A 20,368-nucleotide genomic window follows, 5' to 3' on the forward strand; every position below is an offset into this window, starting at 1 on the left:
ATGTGCGTGTAGGAAACCACATATCAGAAGCTTAGATTGATATGGCTTTAAAACTCATGCAGATAATAAACTTTCATGTTGATGGAGATCTGCGATGTCACATGAGTGTGACTGCGATAGAGATAATCAAAACCAAACAGATGTTTTAGTTTTTGGCAGAGAATCCGAGGCACAAGCTGTAAAGGCTCCGCTTTCTTCTTGTAAGCGGCTGGGTAGCAGCAGCTCATTTGCATTTAAAGACACATGCACAAAAACAGCATGTTTTTACTTCGACTCAAAAAACGGGCATTAACAGCATGGTATAATAAATAATTTTGGGGGTATTTTGTACTGAAACTTCACAGACACATTCTGGGGACACCTGAGACTTATATTACATCTTGTAAAAAAAGGCATAATAGGTGCCCATTAAAAAGAAAAGCTGAAAATCAGTTCACAAATAAAACATTATTTATATTGTTACTGCCGTGGGTGTGGGTGTGTGTGAGCGGCAATGTCCTTGTGTTCGCGTTCCGAGATCAATTTAACAAAAAAGGTTTTGTGGAGACTACATACTTCTTCACACTCTGAGATCTTCTGCTTTCCCTTCATCCGCTGCTCTTCTACGTAACAATCCAACGTCAACAGTAACACAAAGGCAAAATTACTATGAATTATCCAGAGCGCGGAGTCTGAAATTATTCATATTTGAATGAAGATGATTATTTAACCAGACAGATTGCGAGCTTTTTACTCGTTTTATAATCAGCTTCAGTCATTGTCAGGCTTCAGCAAAGCATGGTAATTGACTGGAAGGCGGCCCACTGAAAGAAGGATAGTTATATACACAAAGCAGTGAACTCTCCAGCCCTTTGTTTCTCCATCTCTTTCTCTCCATGCCCCCCCCCCCACCCACCCACCCACCAACCGATATTAAACGAATCTGCTGTGATGTTTTCATGCTCTTTTCATGCTGTTAATTTCAATGTCTCTCTCATCGTCCGTTCTCTCAAGTCCTTCTTACAAACACTAGGCAAGGCAACCAAAACCAACAACAGGAAAAACCGTCCTCCAAACACACACGCTTGCACGTACACACTCTTGCTTTCTGACTAATGACTACACAGAGCATGATAATTAGCCGGTTTCAGAGGAAAAGAACGAGCGCAGAGCATGAAAGGGAAATAAATGAAAGAGAAGGGCAGAGAGCAGTGTGGCGTCACACTGAACTCTAATAAAGGCCTCTGGATGCAGCCCCAACATGAGGCTCAGTGTTTTAAGAATTAGGAAGCAGAAGAATATCACCACGTGAATAAAAAAATCACAGTCATGGCTTATGGTTATGTGCTTGATAGCATAATCTGATGACAATTTGTAACTATTTAAAATTTTGTCTAATTGATGGCTAATTAATTAGAATTTGTATTTGTCCTCCTCCTTTGTATGATCTGCGACAGACGGTTATGTTTTTTTTAATGATTTAAATTGTATGATTCCACACAGATTCTCCCCACAGATGGTTATGTTTAGGGGTGGATCTTATTGCTTCCTTATTTTCAAAACAACATGCCTTTTTATACAGTTCGTATTACAAAATCATACTTTCAAAAAGTATCAAATCATAGCTTTGGTGATCATGTGGGCAGCAAATTGTCATAAACAACTGATTTCAATGGGGTAGTCAATGGTTATGTACAGACTATCGACAGACTAGGAACAACACTATAGTAAAATGTGAGCTAAGTTTGGAATCAAGGCTAGGGATTTGAAAGTTTGAACTAGGAGAAAAGGTGCGTAGTAATCAGGGTTAAGCCTTGTTTACATTGACGCATTCAGCCTGCCGTGAACATCCCAGATGCACATGCAAATCCGTGTTTAAACTTCATGTGCACTGCAATTCACAGTACGGGTGGAAATGTGGTGCTTTTAAAATGATTTGCAGTCATTGTCTGCTTCAAAAAATCAGGTCCATCTTCTTACAACCTTTCCTCAAGTTTGGAATTGCCACAAAAATTTCAAGCACTGTGATGATCGTGGTCTGCACTCTTTTTTACTTGATAATACTAAAACAATATTCCACGAGTAAAATCACAGTCAACGTGAGCAGGATAATATGGTATTGTATGATCTATTATGCAGCACCTGTATGCCCTGTCTTAATATATTACATGAAATATTAAACTCCCATTTTTCATTAAAGATGGGGATCTTATTAGTTTTTTTTCACAATTAAATAAGGCATTACTATGTCACTAGGTGGTCTGCACTAATATCTAATGGTAATGAATTATTTCATAGTTTTTGCCTCTGTTTATAATATCACTTTCCATCATTTTAGTCGTTTTTTTATGGACTCTATTCCTAATGATTACGTTTTCCTGCTAAAAGTTACATGAGCTTCCAGTATGTTACTAGCAAACAATTTCTGTCATATTTCTAGTAAGTTTCGAGCTCAACAAACTATATTATAATTTAGTAGGCTATAATCTATATTATTAACTATAGTAAACATAAAATTAAGGTCAAGAAGCTTTAAGTACCTTAGCGTAAAGGTGGATGGAAACAATATTGCTTCGTCCTGTCATGTGATACTTCCTCAAAATTGATTTTTTTCATAATTTCCATCCACCTTGAAGCACCAGAAATTGTGGTGACCACCAAGGTTTTGTATTGGTTCATAGTCCATAAAAAAAGCCAGGTAATGATTTTAGGATGATATTGTCTTGATATTATATATTCAGTAAATTACTTAATTTTGGTAAGAAAACAGTAGCACAAACATCAGTAAGTATTAGCAATGAATTTGATGTTTTGTGGCATTCATTTTAATTTCAAATATTATTTTCTGTTTGATAAATTTGCAGAAATCATTGATTTAATATATCTTTTAGGTTTAGATAAATAGATAGATAGATAGATAGATAGATAGATAGATAGATAGATAGATAGATAGATAGATAGATAGATAGATAGATAGATAGATAGATAGATAGATAGATAGATAGATAGATAGATAGATAGATAGATAGATAGATAGATAGATAGATAGATAGCGATGAGCGATGAGCGATGACTAACCTTCATTCTGTTGCGTAATAAATAATTAAGTTATAATTGACAAAAGTGCCTGATCCTGACCAGAGTGTTTCTTAAAATTCAACACGAGTTTATTCATTTTGTAAAATTTACAGAGTTCCATAAGAGAAATGCCCTATATAAGAGTGAAGGAAAGGGAGCAGATACAGTACTGTTGATAAGAGTGATGCACCAAGGTCAAATTTCAAACAAGTGCAATGAGGGAGAGCAATGCAATAAAAAAAAAGGACATGTGAAGTGAAGGAAAAAAGAGGAGAGGATGAAAGAGTCTGTAGGTTGATATAAAAAAATTGAGACCAAGGTAAAGACAAAGGCCCACAGAGAAGGAGAAGGTGGGGGTGGATGCATGTCAGGCCAATCTCTAATCTCTAATTCCTTGTGGCAGAAGCTTTTCTGAGTGAGATCAAAGGACAGATCTTTGCTACGGATAAACCTGACCATGCTATACATGTGTGTGTGTTGATGCTTAAATGAACACACAGGGGAATAATGTTTTATTAGTCTAGAGCTGTTGTAATGATTTGCATAAGTGACCAGGAAACATGTTATTAGTGTGGCTTTGGGACCTGCAAATGTATGCATAAAAGGATGTAGATTAAATGCACTGACCCACAATACCTGCGCTTATTAGAATCGCTATAGGGGGCTTTGATAGACGATGACTTGTTATTGAGTGATCAAAGTGTCTAGTTATGTTGAGCACAGAGAAAATCAGCTGGTTTGCAACGCCTCCTTCATTTACCGGACAGCACAGAAAACTGAAGATACACCTGATAATGGCTGCTGGCTTGTTTGTATCAAGATACACTTAAAAATAAAGGATCAAAAAGGGGTTTTCTCAGCGATGCCATAAAAGAACCATTTTTGGTACCCCAAAAAACCTTTTAAGAACATCTTAAGACATCTTTTCCACCACAAACAACACTTTGTGGAATGAAAAGTCTCAAATGTTAATTGATTCTAAAAAAAATAATAATAATAATAATTTAAAATGAAATTTAAAAAAATATATTTTTTTTGAGAGCAAGACATGATACACCGTTGCCTGCATTTTATTGCTCATAGGTTGATCTTTTAATGCTCAAGCTACATCAAAGTTATGAAAAGCATCAAAAAATGTATCAGGTTTGCCTCAAATCTCCTAAATAAGTCACAATAGAGCTATAAAGTTAAAACACTTTGGTTCTTCTCAAAATTTTTGAATGCAGACATTGGTGCCTAAGCAGTTTTTGACATTGCCGAGATCTCTTCTGAAACTCTAGAGGAGACGTGAGATTACTAGTGTATTTCTTTCATGAGAGATCTGAGCAGCTTAAGCAAAAGTCTCCATTTTCTCTATGTATCATTGCTGTCAAGGATAAGCAAAGTTAAAGAGATTTCTTATGTGATTCTTCTTTCCTACGTGCTGCTCAGGGCTTCTAATCTTACAGACTCAACATCTGAATCCACACTCAGCTCACATCTCTGCTCAGATGTTTTGTGAAATCCATGGATCACTTCCACAAGCTGTCCACTTTGTTATTCCACTATTATATCATGGTGATATATATGGACAGAGATACGCGGGTGTACGCGGAGGCATAAATCTCATTAAAGCAGGGATCCAAGGCCATTGTGACATCATCAATATTAAGTACGCAGATAAACCTGACTGCGTACAATCAAACTCAATGTAATTAGAACAGCGGCCTCTAAATAGCCCCAACCGAGCGAGTAGACAGAAGCTCACAGCATGATTTTCACATCGATATCACAGTCACATGCAGAGACTCGTGTAGAACATGTTGGACATGATACCGTCTCATATGACTGAGGTCTGCTTTTGTATGTGAAAACAACCTCTGAATAGCACAGAAAAACTACTAGACTGGCATGTCTTGAATGCAGTGCTTGCCAGACAGAAAAGTAATAAAGACATCTTTATTTCTATAGCGATCATACAATATTTCAAATGAAACAGTGTTATTATCAACACTTGAATGTGGGGGTAAGTTTCATAAAAATGCAACATTTTAAACTAAAAGCTGCCTAAATCGCATTTTTTGTCAAAGACTGCGTCCGGATCGGATTCAGAACAATGATCAAAACATTGGTAGGTTGAGTCCGTCAACATCCCCAAAGCTTCACGGTCCAATACCTCACACTGGGTTCGACATTTCATTCGGTAACGTTATATACTGGTTCATTTTTTATTTTTTAGTTATTTTACACATGCATAAGCAATGCTTCCATCGCTTGTTTCTGCTTCTTCTTATTCGCCTGTTTTGATCTGGAGATTCTGCACTCTTACAGAAAATGCGTATAAAATTGCCTCATGAATTACTCATCCTCAAGCCACTCACCTCGCCTTCTTTCAGACAAATACAATCTGGGCTATATAAAAAAAATGCCTTGGCTAATCCATGCTTTACAATGCCGGTAAATGGCATCTTCAATTTGAGCATAAAGTGTAATGCCTCTCGCGTCCGAAATCATACGCCATGTCAGTTACGCTTTTTACCCAAACTCTATCAGGTAACAGTAATGTTGGTAAAAAAAAAATAAATAAAAAAATAACCTTGACTTAGCTTGACTCAATAATAGGATTGTTTTGTTAATGTAACAGCTATGAATTGATGTGATTTAGTGGTAGAATAATAACCTTTAATGTAATCTTTAAGCTTCAGATCCTAGACACTGCACCCAAATTTGGTGGAGAATTTTTTTCTTCTTTTTTACAATTATTTACACAAAACACCTGTGATTTAATGTATTGATTTGGGCAGGATTGGAATCTTTGTAGCTTTAACTTCTATTTAAAACCCATTAAAACTAGAATAGAATTATATATCTAAATCGTTATTAAAGTTATAGGTACATGTGCAGCAAAATGTAGCTATGGTATTAGAGGTTTAAAATTAAAATAAAAAATGAAGAGAAACATAGTGAAAAGGTAATATACCTCAATCACAGATGTTCCTAAACAAACTAGATTAAATTTCTCAAAGGACCCTGAGTTCACTTTAAAACAGCAATGGTTGATGAAGAAAAAAAGACATTTTCAATTTAAATGGGATTAAAGTCACAAAGTATGCCCGAGAAACACAAAATTACCATCCTTGGGGAAAGCGAGTCCTATTGGAATAAGGATTCAGGTTAAAATGAGCTAGAAAACATAGTTTGAATGCAGTCATTAAATGGTTCAATCTGAGTTAAATGCTGAAATGTGGGCCGATAGTTCAGCATTAGTGTTCTTTGGATAAAAAGAACATGACAATGTGGCATCTATTATGCATTGCAAGCGCTAGACCTTACGGATTTTCAAGATTTTTTAGCCGTCGAGAGAAAAATTAGCTGTCAGAAAAATTCTGTTTAAAACCTTAAAATGATATGGTTCATAAAATTGCATTTGCACAGTTCATTCCATTGTTCTGCAATACAATACATCCTCGCAGTGACAATATTAGTGTAGCATGTTGTATGCTACAGTTTAACACCTTCAGTGGCCCAGTTCAGTTCAGCTCATAAAAATATAAAGAAATAAAAATATCTGCACAATTGCCCATGAAACCCTATAATTGCAGACCTGTATTCGATTAGACATTAGATAGCCTCAGTGCCTCTGGGGGATTTATTGAAAACATTAATGATCTAAGATGCTGGACACTGGGGTTACTTCTAGAGAGAGAGAAAAAAGGATGCTGTGTTGAGTACAAGCGCACTGACTAACTAAGCTGTTCTCTATCAGGAAGCGCTCTGCATCCTACTGTGTGTGTTATTTTCGTCTCTTTCCGCTTCTCTTGCATTTTCTCTTCTGGAGACCTCATCACATCTTTTATCAATGGTGTGCAAAAGCATCAGAATGAAAAGGAAAAACACTGCCAAAGCCCTGATGAGCAGAATTTTCCTTCAGAACACCTGTCGTCGGGCTGACCAAAGACCTGAGCTCACATGCTGAGGACAAGCATTTTTTGCTAAGGTTAGGAGAAAACTATGGAAAATTTGCTTGGAAGAACAAGAGTGGAAGTAATGATGATTTGCTGAACACCTGGGTGGGCTTTCACTCAAATCGACTAGCCACCATATGAAATGACCTATGTAGTCACTACTGTCTTGGGAAGTGATTAACTAGCAACGTTACTAATTTAACTGCATTTTACAGTAATGTGTGTATCTTAGCTGTTAGATACCAAGATAACAAGCTTTTTCAAATGAGTACTGATGTAGTGTGACAAAACCCTGCATCACTGCTTTTTGTCAGATTGTATTGAACACAGAACTTCATAGTGAGCGAACTGAGGCAATAATGCAAACAATAAACAGCTGTTCGGATGATTCATGTATACAAATCTTTTTTATTATTATTATTATTATTACTGATTCATTTAAGTTGTTGCATGTTATTTTCCCCCCATAGCAAAACATGTTGAATGCTGTTGTTTATGACTATTCTGAAATGACAAAATTGAAATGATATTACTCCCTGAAATAGCCTCAGTTTATTTTGGCTTCCTTTTGTTAGTAGCTTGTAGCAAAGCTTACAATTTCAAGATGGTAGCTTTACTCTACTTTAAATTATCAATAGCTTGAAACTACAGTTTCAAATGTTCTAGTGACTGATCGCATCTAAATTTTTCAGTTGACCAAATTGAAATTCTGTGAATTGATGCAATTTAATTCACAGAAATTCAGAGACCTGATTTACTTTTACAGTGTAGCTACAAGCTGTGTGTGTGTGTGCGTGTGTGCGTGTGAGCGTGTGAGCGTGTGTGCGTGTGTGTGTGTGTGCGTGTGTGCGTGTGTGCGTGCGTGCGTGCGTGCGTGTGTGTGTGTGTGTGTATGCTTGTTTTTTTGTGTGTGAAATATTAGGACACAAATGTTTTTACATAGGTATGACATAGGTACTACAAGGAGAGGGTGAAATATAAAGATATTACCCATGTCCCCACTTTTCAAAAGGCTTATAAATCAATCAAACTATTACGCCTATGCAATGTCCCCACATTTCACAAAAACAAATTGTGTGTGTGTGTGTGTGTGTGTGTGTGTGTGTGTGTGTGTGTGTGTGTGTGTGTGTGTGTGCTTGTTTTTGTGACATATCAGGACAAAAATGTGTATAATGACATGTGTATGACATAGGTATTACAGAAAAGGAGGACATTACCCCATGTCCCCACTTTTCAAAATGCTTATAAATCATACAGGATGAGTTTTTTTTAAAAGTAATAATGCAGAATGTTTCCTATGATGGGTAGGTTTAGGGGCAGGGGCAGTGTAAGGAGATAGAAAATACGGTTTGTACAGTATAAAAACCATTACGCCTATGGAATGTCCCCACAATTCACAAAAACAAACGTGTGTGTGTGTGTGTGTGTGTGTGTGTGTGTGTGTGTGTGTGTGTGTGTGTGTGTGTGTGTGTGTGTGTGTGTGTGCGCGCGTCTGCGTGTGTGTGTGTGTGTGTGTGCGTCTGTGCACGCAGAGCAAATGGAGTTGCTCTGATTGGGATCTGATAGCATTAAATTACAGCGACAGGAGTGATTTGATTAACGTCATCATCACACATCCCTCATTTATAGATAATCATCAATCTATCGCTCACTCATGTTAATCTAATTGTGCAATTTGTCACGCCTCTGTCTCTTTGCAAACAAATACAGATGTAACAGTCTAAATCATGTAAAAGGGCCGTTCTCTGACCCCAGCTCTTCTAGTTTGACCCTCATGCTCATTTGAGAGGCAATTTAAATAGCTTGAAAGGTTTACTTTAAAGTACTGTGCTTCAAACACCCCCCTTAACCCCACCCCCACCCCCCAATGTAAAGGTTCTACATTGAACCATAGATTGCAATAAATAAAATCTAAAATATTAATGAGAATAATGTCTGTTTTTAATGAGGTCCAATGTATCTCCAAGATATGAAGATATGTTTTTTTTTTTTTTTTTTTTTTTTTTTTTAAATGACTGTTATTTGGTGACACTTTTAAAGAGCAATAAAAGTATTAATTATTTATTAATCTTTGTTAGCATTAATTTAAAAAAACAATTGTTCACTGTAGTCCATGTTAGCTCCATTCCATTAAAATAACAGATATAACATTTGAAGTTAATAATATGTTAATCATTTGGTGTATTACTAAATGTTGTCATTAAGATCAATAAATGCATAAGGAGGATTTTTCATCATTAGTTCATTTAAGCAGGACCGTTTTAGGCATAGACGAACTATCATGGGGGATAAGGGCATATCTGGCATTAGATTTTTGTATGTGTATGGTGTTATTGCCGCCCCACTAGTTCCCCCACACTATTGGATCAGAGAACTGTCAATCTGATGATTCATGTATGCCATTGGATCAGAGTACTGTCAAATACTGTCAAAAAGTTTGCATTTGGAGGGAGCATTCAACAACACCATTAGACCAAAGAGCTCGATGTTTTAGCAAGGTAACGCTTTGCTTTCTGTGTTTTGTGGCAGTTGAGAAATCACGCTGTGAAATGGGCAGATAGCATTTGTGTATGTTAGAGTCAATGAAATGCTGAAGTGAGTGTGCAGTTTATATTTTGACTTTATAAAGCTTTCTTCTCTTGCACCTCCAAAAGGTTTTTGCGCCAATGAATCAGTCTTTTGTGATTGTCCTATATAAAACTTTAACGGCACATTTAAAAATATTTTAATAAAATGTGGTTTTATTGGTCACAACAATAATACAAAAAATGTGGTCACAACATTAATACATGCTTTATTAAATCATGTTTTTGAATTTAACTCATCTTTACATGAATGCTAAATTGATTCATCGATTTCTAACAGTGCTTAATGCATGTCGCGTTATTTAAAGGGGAAGTTCAAGCATCAAAGTGTAAACAAAACCAATTATTTATTCGTATTACTTTCATGTGAAATGTAATAATAACACGTAATAATTATGTAGTTATGTCTGAGAACAATTTCTTAGCAACTAGGGATTGCTTATAGCCTGGACGCCAGCGGAACTTAGCCCCGCCCACAAAAATTTTAGGTCGGGCAGTTCGGTCTGGCCTCGCTCCATAGAGGAGTAATTATCCCCGAACAGAAACTGTTCAGACCAATGAAATCATCAGGGCGGTCTTTAGACGATGACGGACAGATGATAAACAGTAACGTAATCATCACGTCATCAAAGGGGCTTGGATTATATTTGTTTGAATCCAATACGGAGAGCTTGTTTGTATATGCATTCACCTTCACAATTTCTGTCAGAAATGATGATCATGTTGGGTAAGTACTCTGTGTATCATTCAATTATTTTATTTTTTTACAACACCGGAAAAATCGTTTATTCCAGGGCGTGCAGACAGGGTTGCCAAGTTTTTACAACAATATCCGCTAACTATTAGCCCTAAACAATAGCTTCTCGGGGGGTTCTCCAGAAAAAAATGGCGTTTGGGAAGTAAAATGTGTGTTATTTTGGCAAGGTTGCCTGCTAAAATTCACACTCATGGGTCTATATATCACATAATAGTCGCTTCATCCCGCGGACATAGAAGACAACCCGCGGGGGGGAAAACGCGGACGTGGCAACACAGTGCAGTTGAGCTCTGTTGACGTCGCTTCGTTGCTCTGATTGGTTGTAGCTCTATCCAATTGAGGTCTTTCCTGGTTCGGTTGAAACACACCCCATAATGACAGCCCAATGGAGCAGTTTCAGACTCATATTCTGACTAGAATTGAGTATGTCCACGTCAGGCTAGATTGCATATATGGCCTACATAATGGTATAACTGGTATTAATTTTAATCCTTGTTAACAAATATATACAAATATAGTTTGGAATGTTTGCATGTATGTATTTATTATTTAATACCAATGTTGCTTTTTAAAATTTGTCTGTGGGGGCATGAAGAAACGGCCCTGCATGCAAGTTAATATATTGAACTGCTAACAAATGGAACTTTATTGTAAAGTTTATATGAGGGTTATAAGGGTTAACACACATCTTTGTCCTCCTATCTTTTGGCTAGGCTTTTCTTAATTTAGACTAATATCTCCAAATTGACGTTGTAAGAACAAAAGGAGGCGAGGTAGGGATGTGTGAAGGAGATTGTGTGTGTGTGTGTGTGTGTGTGTGTGTGCGTGTGTGCGTGTGCGTGTGTGCGTGTGCGTGTGTGTGCGTGTCTGTGTGTAAGTGGTTGTTAATGCAGTGGTGCTACCCCTGTCAGTGTCCCAGGCCTTCATCTTAACCTTGCTGTGATAATTGGCTATGCGGAGACAGCCACTGAAATGGGAGTGCAGAAACTGCGGGCTTGCCAACACACAACTAGAGGAGAGCAGGGAAGGAAAGGGCACACACACACACACACACATATATCTTCTCATTCTACCTATTTGATGCTCTAATAAGTTTTCAAAAATATCTCAATCCCTCTGCATCTTTCCCTTCCTCCTTCTGTGATTTTCCCCCCATAAAGAATCATATCAAAGGCTGTTCTACAGTAGTCCCTTCATGCTTTAGTTACCTAGAATGCAAAACCATGATCGTTTCAAAAATTTGTATTCCATTGTGTGCAGCGCATACGTAATATCTGGCAACCCGTCATCTAACTGTTTGCCAAACCGAAGGCTGAATGTCACGATTCTTTGGAGAGAAAGGTCAGAGCCTTATCCAGTCGAAGCCATAAGGCTCCACCTTGATCAATAAACCAGCAGAAATTAAATATAGAACTTGAAAGTAGAAAAGCTCATCAAATAGTATACAAATAAAGAATAAACAAAATGAAATCAAATTAATCTCCAACGAACTATTGCCATTTCGCCGTGCTTGACTCAAACGTTTATGGCATTTGATATGAATGGAAAAATAATTGTGTGGGGGGGTGTGGGTGGGGTGGTGGGTAGCTGTTTGGGTTTGTTACCTTGGAAGCTTTCAAATACTCATTAAATGCTTCAGAAAGCCTGTCCATCAGACAAGTCGGACCCGTTCGCGGCATTGACTGAAATCCGTTTAGCTCTGGTGACAGATGTATAATTTCCACGCAATCCCTACATTGATCCACTGTTGGAATCGGTTGAAGGCTTGTCGCGTTGCTTTCAAAGCCAAAATGAGAACAATTTCCCAATGTCTATCGCAGCCTATGTTTCTCCTCAGCATTCATTCCCCAGAGAGCCTCTCACCCGTCTAAACTTCTTTCAGATCTACTGAGAGGTCGATAGTAGGTGAGAAACGCGTAATCAACTCACCTGCTGTGTGGCCCCGGTTGGTGGCGTCATGGTCGCTGTCTCCCTGCTCGCTATCTCCATGTCCGCTGTCTTTAGAACTGACGATATCTGCCTCTTGAAACGCTGAACTATAAAGAAATTTTCATTGTTCAGTAGTCATTTGGTAATTGGAGCTTTGTACTTTTCCCATTAGAAGTATTGATTGTTTTGGTTATTTAACACTTTTGGCACAGTTTTACATTTGACACTGCTGATTAAATTCGATATCAGACCTGTCCTGTGTAGTTTGAAACATTACCATGGCACAAGCGACGCTGAGTCAAATTTGGGGATTTTGGCAATAGGTGCCTCATCAATGAAACTGCTCTTTCTTAATACCAGTGTGTCTGTATTTAACCATATCTTGGGCACAAATTTGTACATAGAAGTTAGCTAAATCTGTCATTTTGGGGACATCCTCATTTGAAAACAAACAAACAAACAAAACTAAAAAAACTAAAAAAATGCAAGTTTTCTGAAAATTATAAAAATGCGGAACGATTTCTGTTAGAGGTAGGGTGTGGGCTAGGTGTAGGTCGTAGTATATAATGTATATAGAAATAATACAAATTCAAAGTCTATGTAATGTTCCTATTTAGAAAGCTGTGTGTGTGTGTGTGCGTGTGCGTGTGCGTGTGCGTGTGCGCGTGCGCGTGCGCGTGTGCGTGCAGTCTGTCCTGCTAAACACTATGTTATGGGAACAAAATGTCTCCACAAAGATGACAGTATAATCCCTGTCCTTGCAGGGGCATTTTTGGGTCCCCATGAGGAAAACAGCTTATAAATCATACAGAATTATTTTTTTTTGAAAAATGTAAAAATGCTGAAAGTTGTGTGTGATGGGAAGGTTTAGGGGTATGGTTAGTGTAAGGGGATATAATATACAGTCTTTAAAGTACATAATTCATTATGTGTGTGTGTGTGTGTGTGTGTGTGTGTGTGTGTGTGTGTGTGTGTGTGACCTGGTAATCCCTACGTTATGGGGACAAAATGTCCCCACAAAGATGGCAATATCCGAAATTCTTGTCCTTGTGGGGACATTTTTAGGTCCCCATGAGGAAAACATCTTATAAATCACACAGAAGGAGTTTTTTTGAGAAAGTAAAAATGCAGAATGTTTCCTGTGATGGGTAGGTTTAGGGGCAGGGGCAGTGTAGGGGGATAGGATGTATGGTTTGTCCAGTATGAAATCCATTACGCCTATGGAAAGTCCCCATAAAACATGGAAACACGACTGTGTGTGTGTGTGTGTGTGTGTGTGTGTGTGTGTGTGTGTGTGTGTGTGTGTGTGTGTGTGTGTGTGTACAGTGAATTTGAAAATTCATCTCACCTGTTAACACGACGGGGTCTATCCACCAGGTAGCTGAGCTCAGTTCTCTGGTGCTTGGTCTAAAATACATAAACAATAATAATAATGACATTCTACATTTGTCATTAAAACACTGGTCAGGCTTCTGTTCTGCTCTGTCCATGCACTAGAGCACCTCAACCATAGAACCGCCTTTGTTCCACTGATACCCAGCGACTGTGTGCTTAGCATACTTAAACCCTTGTCCAATACACTCCCCCCTCCCTACTCAGTCTTGATTCCAGAGGGCTACACCCTTTCAGAGAATTCCAGGGGATAGTAAAGTATAGCTGTTTGGATGGCAGGAGCTCACATAAGATAAAATGGCTTGTCTCAGAGGCAAAAGGCAAAGACGTAGAAAGATAAGAGTACAAATGTAACCACCATCAATATTCCCTTTCTTCAAATATTTCAATTATTGGTCAGTCGATGTAGTATTTCCATATATCTTTTCTGAAATCTTTACATTTGGATTCCCTCCAGTCTTGACTATGTGGTTACATCCTATGTAACTGACCCTAAAGTGTTGTAGTGTAATTAAAGGATCTGAAAAAGCACTACAGCTCCGAGCTACCTTTAAAAGCACTATGTGAGTCATAAGCAAGAAGATGATTACAGTCTGACATTACAAACACAGGAAGCTGAAAGATCATGACTGAAGAGACTTCTAAGGAGCAGAGAGATATGCAGGTGCATCGTTTCCATCCACTGAACTTTCAAAATAATTTCTATCATTTTGACTCAATTTTATGAGTTTTCGCAATCCTAGTTTTCTTTATCAGTAATTACAGTTGAAGTGGTTGAAAAAGTGCAATGATGATAAGAGTGAATGTTGTATATATATATATATATATATATATATATATATATATATATATATATATATATATATAATGCTTAACACATTAGCAGTTGATTTGAATTCCTATATGAATATAGAAACATTAAGTTATAAAAATCAAAGATTTTGAAGTTTCTCGAAATTTTGAGCATGTTAATGAATTATGTTAATATGGTAATGAGATACTACTGATGTAAGCATTACATACTGAACTCATATAAAGTGTTGCCCGTACAGGTAATAAAATGTGTTTTCACCTCGCTCGATAAAATGCTCCCGTTTGAGATGATATCTGGTTGCTGATCCGCGTATCCGGTAACGATTGCCCCGCACGGGTTGTGCTCTGTGTCTGTGCTCCGGGATGGGCTGCAGGGTTTAAGAAACATCAGGTCGGTTTTGGCAGACTCCGGTGTCAGGCACACCTGGTAGCAGTAGTTCTGGTTTTGATGGTGCGAGCCGAAGCTGCCCGACTCTTCCACCGGCACCTGTGCAGTACTGGCCACATTAGTGCTCTGCACGAGCATGATGTCCGATTTACTGAGCTTCTTCTTGCGCCCGCGCGCTTGGCGGCTGCAGCACTGACAGCACGAGTCTCCGGCCATGCACGTGTAGATGTTCAGTTTCTTCTCCTTCTGACAGCGCACCGCCAGCACGATCATGGCGAGGAGGAAGATGAAGGACACGGAGCCGAGAGCGATGATGAGGATGAGTGTGAGGTCCAGCGAGCCCTCTTTGGACTTCACCGACCCTCGGTCGCCGCTCCGGCCCTCCACTACGCTGTCCACGAGCAATACGTTGATGCTCGCGGAGGACGAGAGCGGTGGCTGGCCGTGGTCGCGCACCTCGATCAACAGGTCGTACGGGTGCGGCGGGTCCCGTTTGCTGGATACCCGGCGCGCGGTGCGTAGCTCGCCGGTTCTCCAGTCCATCCGGAACATTCCGAGTTCGTTTCCCCGGAGGATGCTGTACGACAGGCGCGCGTTCTCACCATCATCAGCATCCGTGGCAACAATACGAGTCACCAGGTATCCCGGCTCGGCTGAGCGGGGCAAATGTTCCCTCGCGGTGCCGTTTTTGCCCAAAGGTGCAATTATAGACGGGGCATTGTCGTTCTGGTCCACTATGATGACATTAACGGTGGCGTTGGCAGTTAACTCAGGCGCACCGGAGTCTTTCGCGTGCACCATGAAACTGAACTCTTTTATTTGCTCGTAATCAAAAGAGCGCAGAGCGTACAAGTAGCCGTTCTCGGAGTTGATTGACACGTAGGTTAAGATGGACATACCCTGTATTTCGCACTCCAATATGGAGTAAGTGACATAGGCGTTCTGTCCAACATCGGGGTCCACGGCGCTCACCGCGTAAATGTAAGCGCCCGGGACATTATTCTCTGTCACGTACACGTCGTAAACCGACTGCATGAATCTAGGCGCATTGTCGTTTTCGTCCGAAACGTGCACTTTGATAGATTTGCTCGTGGAGAGAGAGGGTACCCCCTTGTCTTTGGCGACCACCGTGAGCGTGTACGACTCCGCTTTCTCGCGGTCCAGCGGACCGTCCGTGACGATCGTGTAATAGTTTTTGAAAGACGACTTGAGTTTGAACGGAACCTCGCCGTGCAGTTCGCAGGTCATCTGTCCGTTCTCGCCGGAGTCCCGGTCAGTGACACTTAGCAGAGCGATCACCGTGCCCGGGGTAGCCTGCTCGCTTACCGACTCCGTTACCGTGCTGAAACTAATCTCGGGCGTGTTGTCGTTCACGTCGATGAGTTTGACCAGAACTTTGCAGTGCGCGGGCACGGCGTTCGGCCCCATGTCTTTCGCCTGCACGTAGATCTGATGCGTGCTGCTCTCCTCGTAATCCACCTCGCCGGTCACTTCAATCCTCCCGGTGCGCGAGTCGATGTTAAACAGATCCCGAATACGCGGCGGATTGTGACTACTTAGAGAGTAAACAATCTCTCCATTCTGGCCCTCGTCCATATCGGTGGCATTGAGCTGAATAACGAGCGTGCCAACTGGAGAGTTCTCGCGCAAGCTCACAGAGTAAACGGACTGATCGAACGTGGGCGCGTTGTCGTTTGAGTCCAGTACTTTAACCACTAGCAGTGCGGTGCCGGTCCTCTGCGGCTGCCCTCCGTCCACGGCGGTGAGCACGTACCTGTGCACCGCCTGCTGCTCTCGGTCCAAGGGTTTATCCAGCACGAGCTCCGCGAAGCGGTTGCCGTCGCCCTGCGTCTGTACGTCCAAATAAAAGTAGTTGTTGGTGGTGATGGCGTATGTGTTCAAGGCATTAGTCCCCACATCAGGGTCGAAGGCGTTCTCCACCGGGAAGCGGGTGCCCGGTGTGGCGCTTTCGGTGATCTCCACGGTGATGTCCGTCTCTGGGAAACTCGGCGGATTGTCGTTTATATCCATGACCTCGATCTCGACGCGGAACAGCTCGAGCGGGCTCTCCAAAAACACTTCGAGGTGCAGGAGGCACGGGACGGTCTGGCGACATATCTCCTCTCGGTCGATGCGCTCGTTCACCACCAGCGCTCCGTTCTCTAAGTTGACCTCCAGGTACGGCGTGCGCGAGCTAGGCACGGTCTGGAAACGGCGCGCGGAAAGTTTGGTGATGTCCAGCCCCAGATCTTCGGCGATATTTCCCACAACCGTCCCGCGCTCCTGCTCCTCCGGTACCGAGAAGTGCAGCTGCGACAACCCTCCATCCAAGATAGAGAAAAAGAGAAATATCAAAATCATCTCCAAACAACAAGTGCACTCCTCTTTATTCCCTCGCTCTGTCTTGACACCGTTTTTCTCCAGTCACAGCTTAGGAATTACCCATCGCTTTGGTCTAAGAAAACATATGCACTGTGCAATTTCCCAAGTGAACATTAAAGCTCCTGTGTTGCACGGTGTCAGCCGGAAACCATGTCGCCATATGCGCAAGATCTATAGCCATTTGATATAATGCTGTCTCAAGGAGAGCAGAATTTAGTAGTCCGTGCGTCACAGAAAGACATTGCAGAACCTACAGATACCCGATCCTTAATACTTAAAAGCAAAACCTCACCAAAACTCTTTTGCTTAACAAGTGGATAAGCTAGATCAATTTAAAATAAAATCCTGAACACGACCTATTGCAGACAAATAACGCTTTTCTACATGTAGTTGTCTAATGGTCCATAATAACTGCGGGATGCTTAGAAATCCGTAGGTCCCCTCTTCTCGAGTTCTGCAAGGAGAGTGAGCATCAGTGCGTTGTTTAGCGCAGAGCTCTTGCCATCAGCAGCCAATGGACGCTCCGGACTGCCAGCGCTGCGTCACCTGATTCGAGCGTGGGGATGCCAATCAAACGCTCCCGCCCTCCTCAGTGCGCCCTTACATCCCCACTCCAGCTCACTTTATAAGACATGTGAATCAATTCTCATTCTCTCGTTTAAAGTCAAACAGTCGCATTCAAGGTAAATATTAGCACGGGAGAACACGATTCACGGCGTTCTGAATTCTTTCTACCGTTGTTTTTGTCTGTCAGTCTTGACCAATTCATTCAGTTGTCTATTTGGCCTTTTATTATAATTGTGATGTGTATTTGACGAAATGAGGAATGTAGGCTATAACTTATATAAGGATCAATTCCTAATGTTTACATCTGAATGTTTTGAATCTGAATCACTCAAAGTGCATGCTACTCTTTAGTATGCAGTTCACGAGCGCGCATGCTGAGAGCGCGTGTATGTGGAGTAATCTCTGGGAAAAAAACATGCTAGTAATTTCAAAAGGGAAAAAGGATAAAACAATTCTTCAGTAAAAACATGTTACCTAGAAGTCGCCTTACAGTAGGCTATAAGGTAAAAAATATGCTTATTAAGGTAAAATGTTTTACATGTAGGAATAATGTCTGCATGTATGGGGAAATGTGTGTATAGGCCAGGCCTACATTTACAGTAGCCTACAGCGTTGTTGAAAGTATATGCTTTTAAGTAAAATTTGTGAATCTACTTATAATTGATCAGCCAAGGCGCATTCCCAGGATTTCATGCGTGAACAATCATGTTTTGTTTTTTTACATTTTGTACATTTTTAATGCTATTCAGTTCGTGTTTTGCGTTATTCAAGCGTCATGTCCGTTACTCTGACGGTGTCTTGTGTTATTGAGTAACTCTGGGCTGTCTTTGTTATTGGTTTTAATAAGCCGACTTTGAGTGAGGTGGTCTTCTATTATACCACCAGTTCCTCATTTGTCCTCTGTACATTTTACAGCAACGAACAGGTCAAATTGATTGGGTATACTGTCATTAACTACACCGTTTCATAACACAGGCCTGCATACTACATGCAATTACTGTTTCCAGCAAAGAATGCAGGGTTTTAAAACGAAAATCTAACATTTCACAGCGTGGCTACTTGTGGCGGACCCGTTCGCAGCTAATGAGATTTTGTCATCCGATTGTTTACCAGCGAGCCTCATATCAGCAACAAGATTTATCTCTCCGTCTTTCTTTCCGTTTTATCTCCTTCTCTAGACTGCAGTATGCCTGCGACAGGCTAAACTGGTTGTTTGATAACAAGAAACAAACTCTCATTTCAGAATGCAGTCCTCTCTTTCCCTCTGTCATTGACGGTGCTGTGTTAAGCTCTTGTCACACGGCTACCAAGTTCTCTTCGTGTCGCAATGAGTTGAAAGCTCTCGCGCTGTTCGTCTCTTCTATTCTACGTGCACTATGCGCCCTCTAGCGGAAGTACAGCGAACTAGTACTGGTCTGTCATGTAGCCTAACTGAAAGGAGATTTTGGGGACAAGACCGATGCCGTTTTATTATTTATTTTAATCGTCACATCAAGGGTAAATGTACTAAATAATGCATATTATAATGTTGTATTGATCTGAGCTACGGTTTTGTTGACTATATTGTAACCAACCGACAGTGTTTTGCTCCCAGTAGTGATTTTGACTGGACTCTCTCATCAACAAGAAGACACTGGAATATTTAAAAACAGCATTTATATTTCTGAAACGTGTAACATGACACGAGAGTTTGCTTTTTGCCCTTTATAATTTACGATTATCCTCACAACAGACAACTCCTCACAGGAGTCAGTTTGTCGACATCAGAGGAATTTCTGCAAACAACAGCGCCTCCAAGCGGCTTGTAAATTCTTCTGATTATCCGTCATGCTTCTGAAGATGATTATCTGGGCTATGAGGAGTTGTGTATAATTAAGAAGCTTTATTGCCAAAGTAATTTTGAGGAGCTGTTAAAATAAGCATTTATGATTAACACTGTAACTCTGCTAGTGCGGAGATATAGCTGCAGTTTTAAGATAGATACAGATACAGGAACAGATACAGATACAGGAACCCTTTGATGGTAAAAATGAGTTATTTCTTTAACTCAACACAACTGGGATTAACACAACTGGGATTTTGATTTGCACAAAATTGGTAATGGATAATGTACATTATAGTCATTAACCAACATATGGTCTTTATCTGTTCGGACCCCATTTGATGTTTAAGTTTATTATATAAAAAAAAAATGTTACATTATTTTAAAACTTCTAAAAACATTCACACAGAAATTAGTGTCAGGTTGTAGAGAACAAATGCCATGTGGAACAAACATGCTCACTCACACACAAACACACAGAATGGTGACTGCAACAAACAGCATTTGTATCGATTTTGGGAAACAAAATCATGCACGTACACACAAACACTTTTACGCACACACACACACACACACACACACACACACACACACACACACACACACACACACACACACACACACACACACACACTCTCTCTCTCTCTCTCTCTCTCTCTCTCTCTCTCTCTCCTAAAAATAAGCATTTCTGCTTATTGGTTCTATTTACATACTTAAAATAATATAATAAGT

At 40.2% G+C, this 20,368-nt stretch overlaps 1 protein-coding gene across 3 annotated transcripts in view; it reads right to left on the minus strand.

The window, feature by feature from the left end:
- Positions 1 to 17,723, minus strand: part of pcdh10a (protocadherin 10a) — a 29,726-nt gene extending 12,003 nt beyond the window's left edge. For all 3 annotated transcript variants that reach the window (XM_067441988.1, XM_067441987.1, XM_067441986.1), the window contains exons 1-3: positions 14,737 to 17,723; positions 13,621 to 13,679; positions 12,273 to 12,379 (exon numbers count right to left, since the gene is read on the minus strand). In XM_067441988.1, coding sequence (XP_067298089.1) covers positions 12,273 to 12,379; positions 13,621 to 13,679; positions 14,737 to 17,226 — 2,656 coding nt within the window. In that variant the 5' untranslated portion in view covers positions 17,227 to 17,723. The remainder of the gene's footprint in view (positions 1 to 12,272; positions 12,380 to 13,620; positions 13,680 to 14,736) is intronic.
- Between the last annotated feature and the right edge of the window lie 2,645 nt (positions 17,724 to 20,368).

Source organism: Pseudorasbora parva, chromosome 4, assembly GCF_024679245.1.
Source record: "Pseudorasbora parva isolate DD20220531a chromosome 4, ASM2467924v1, whole genome shotgun sequence".
In the NCBI taxonomy this organism is placed as follows: Eukaryota; Metazoa; Chordata; class Actinopteri; order Cypriniformes; family Gobionidae; genus Pseudorasbora; species Pseudorasbora parva.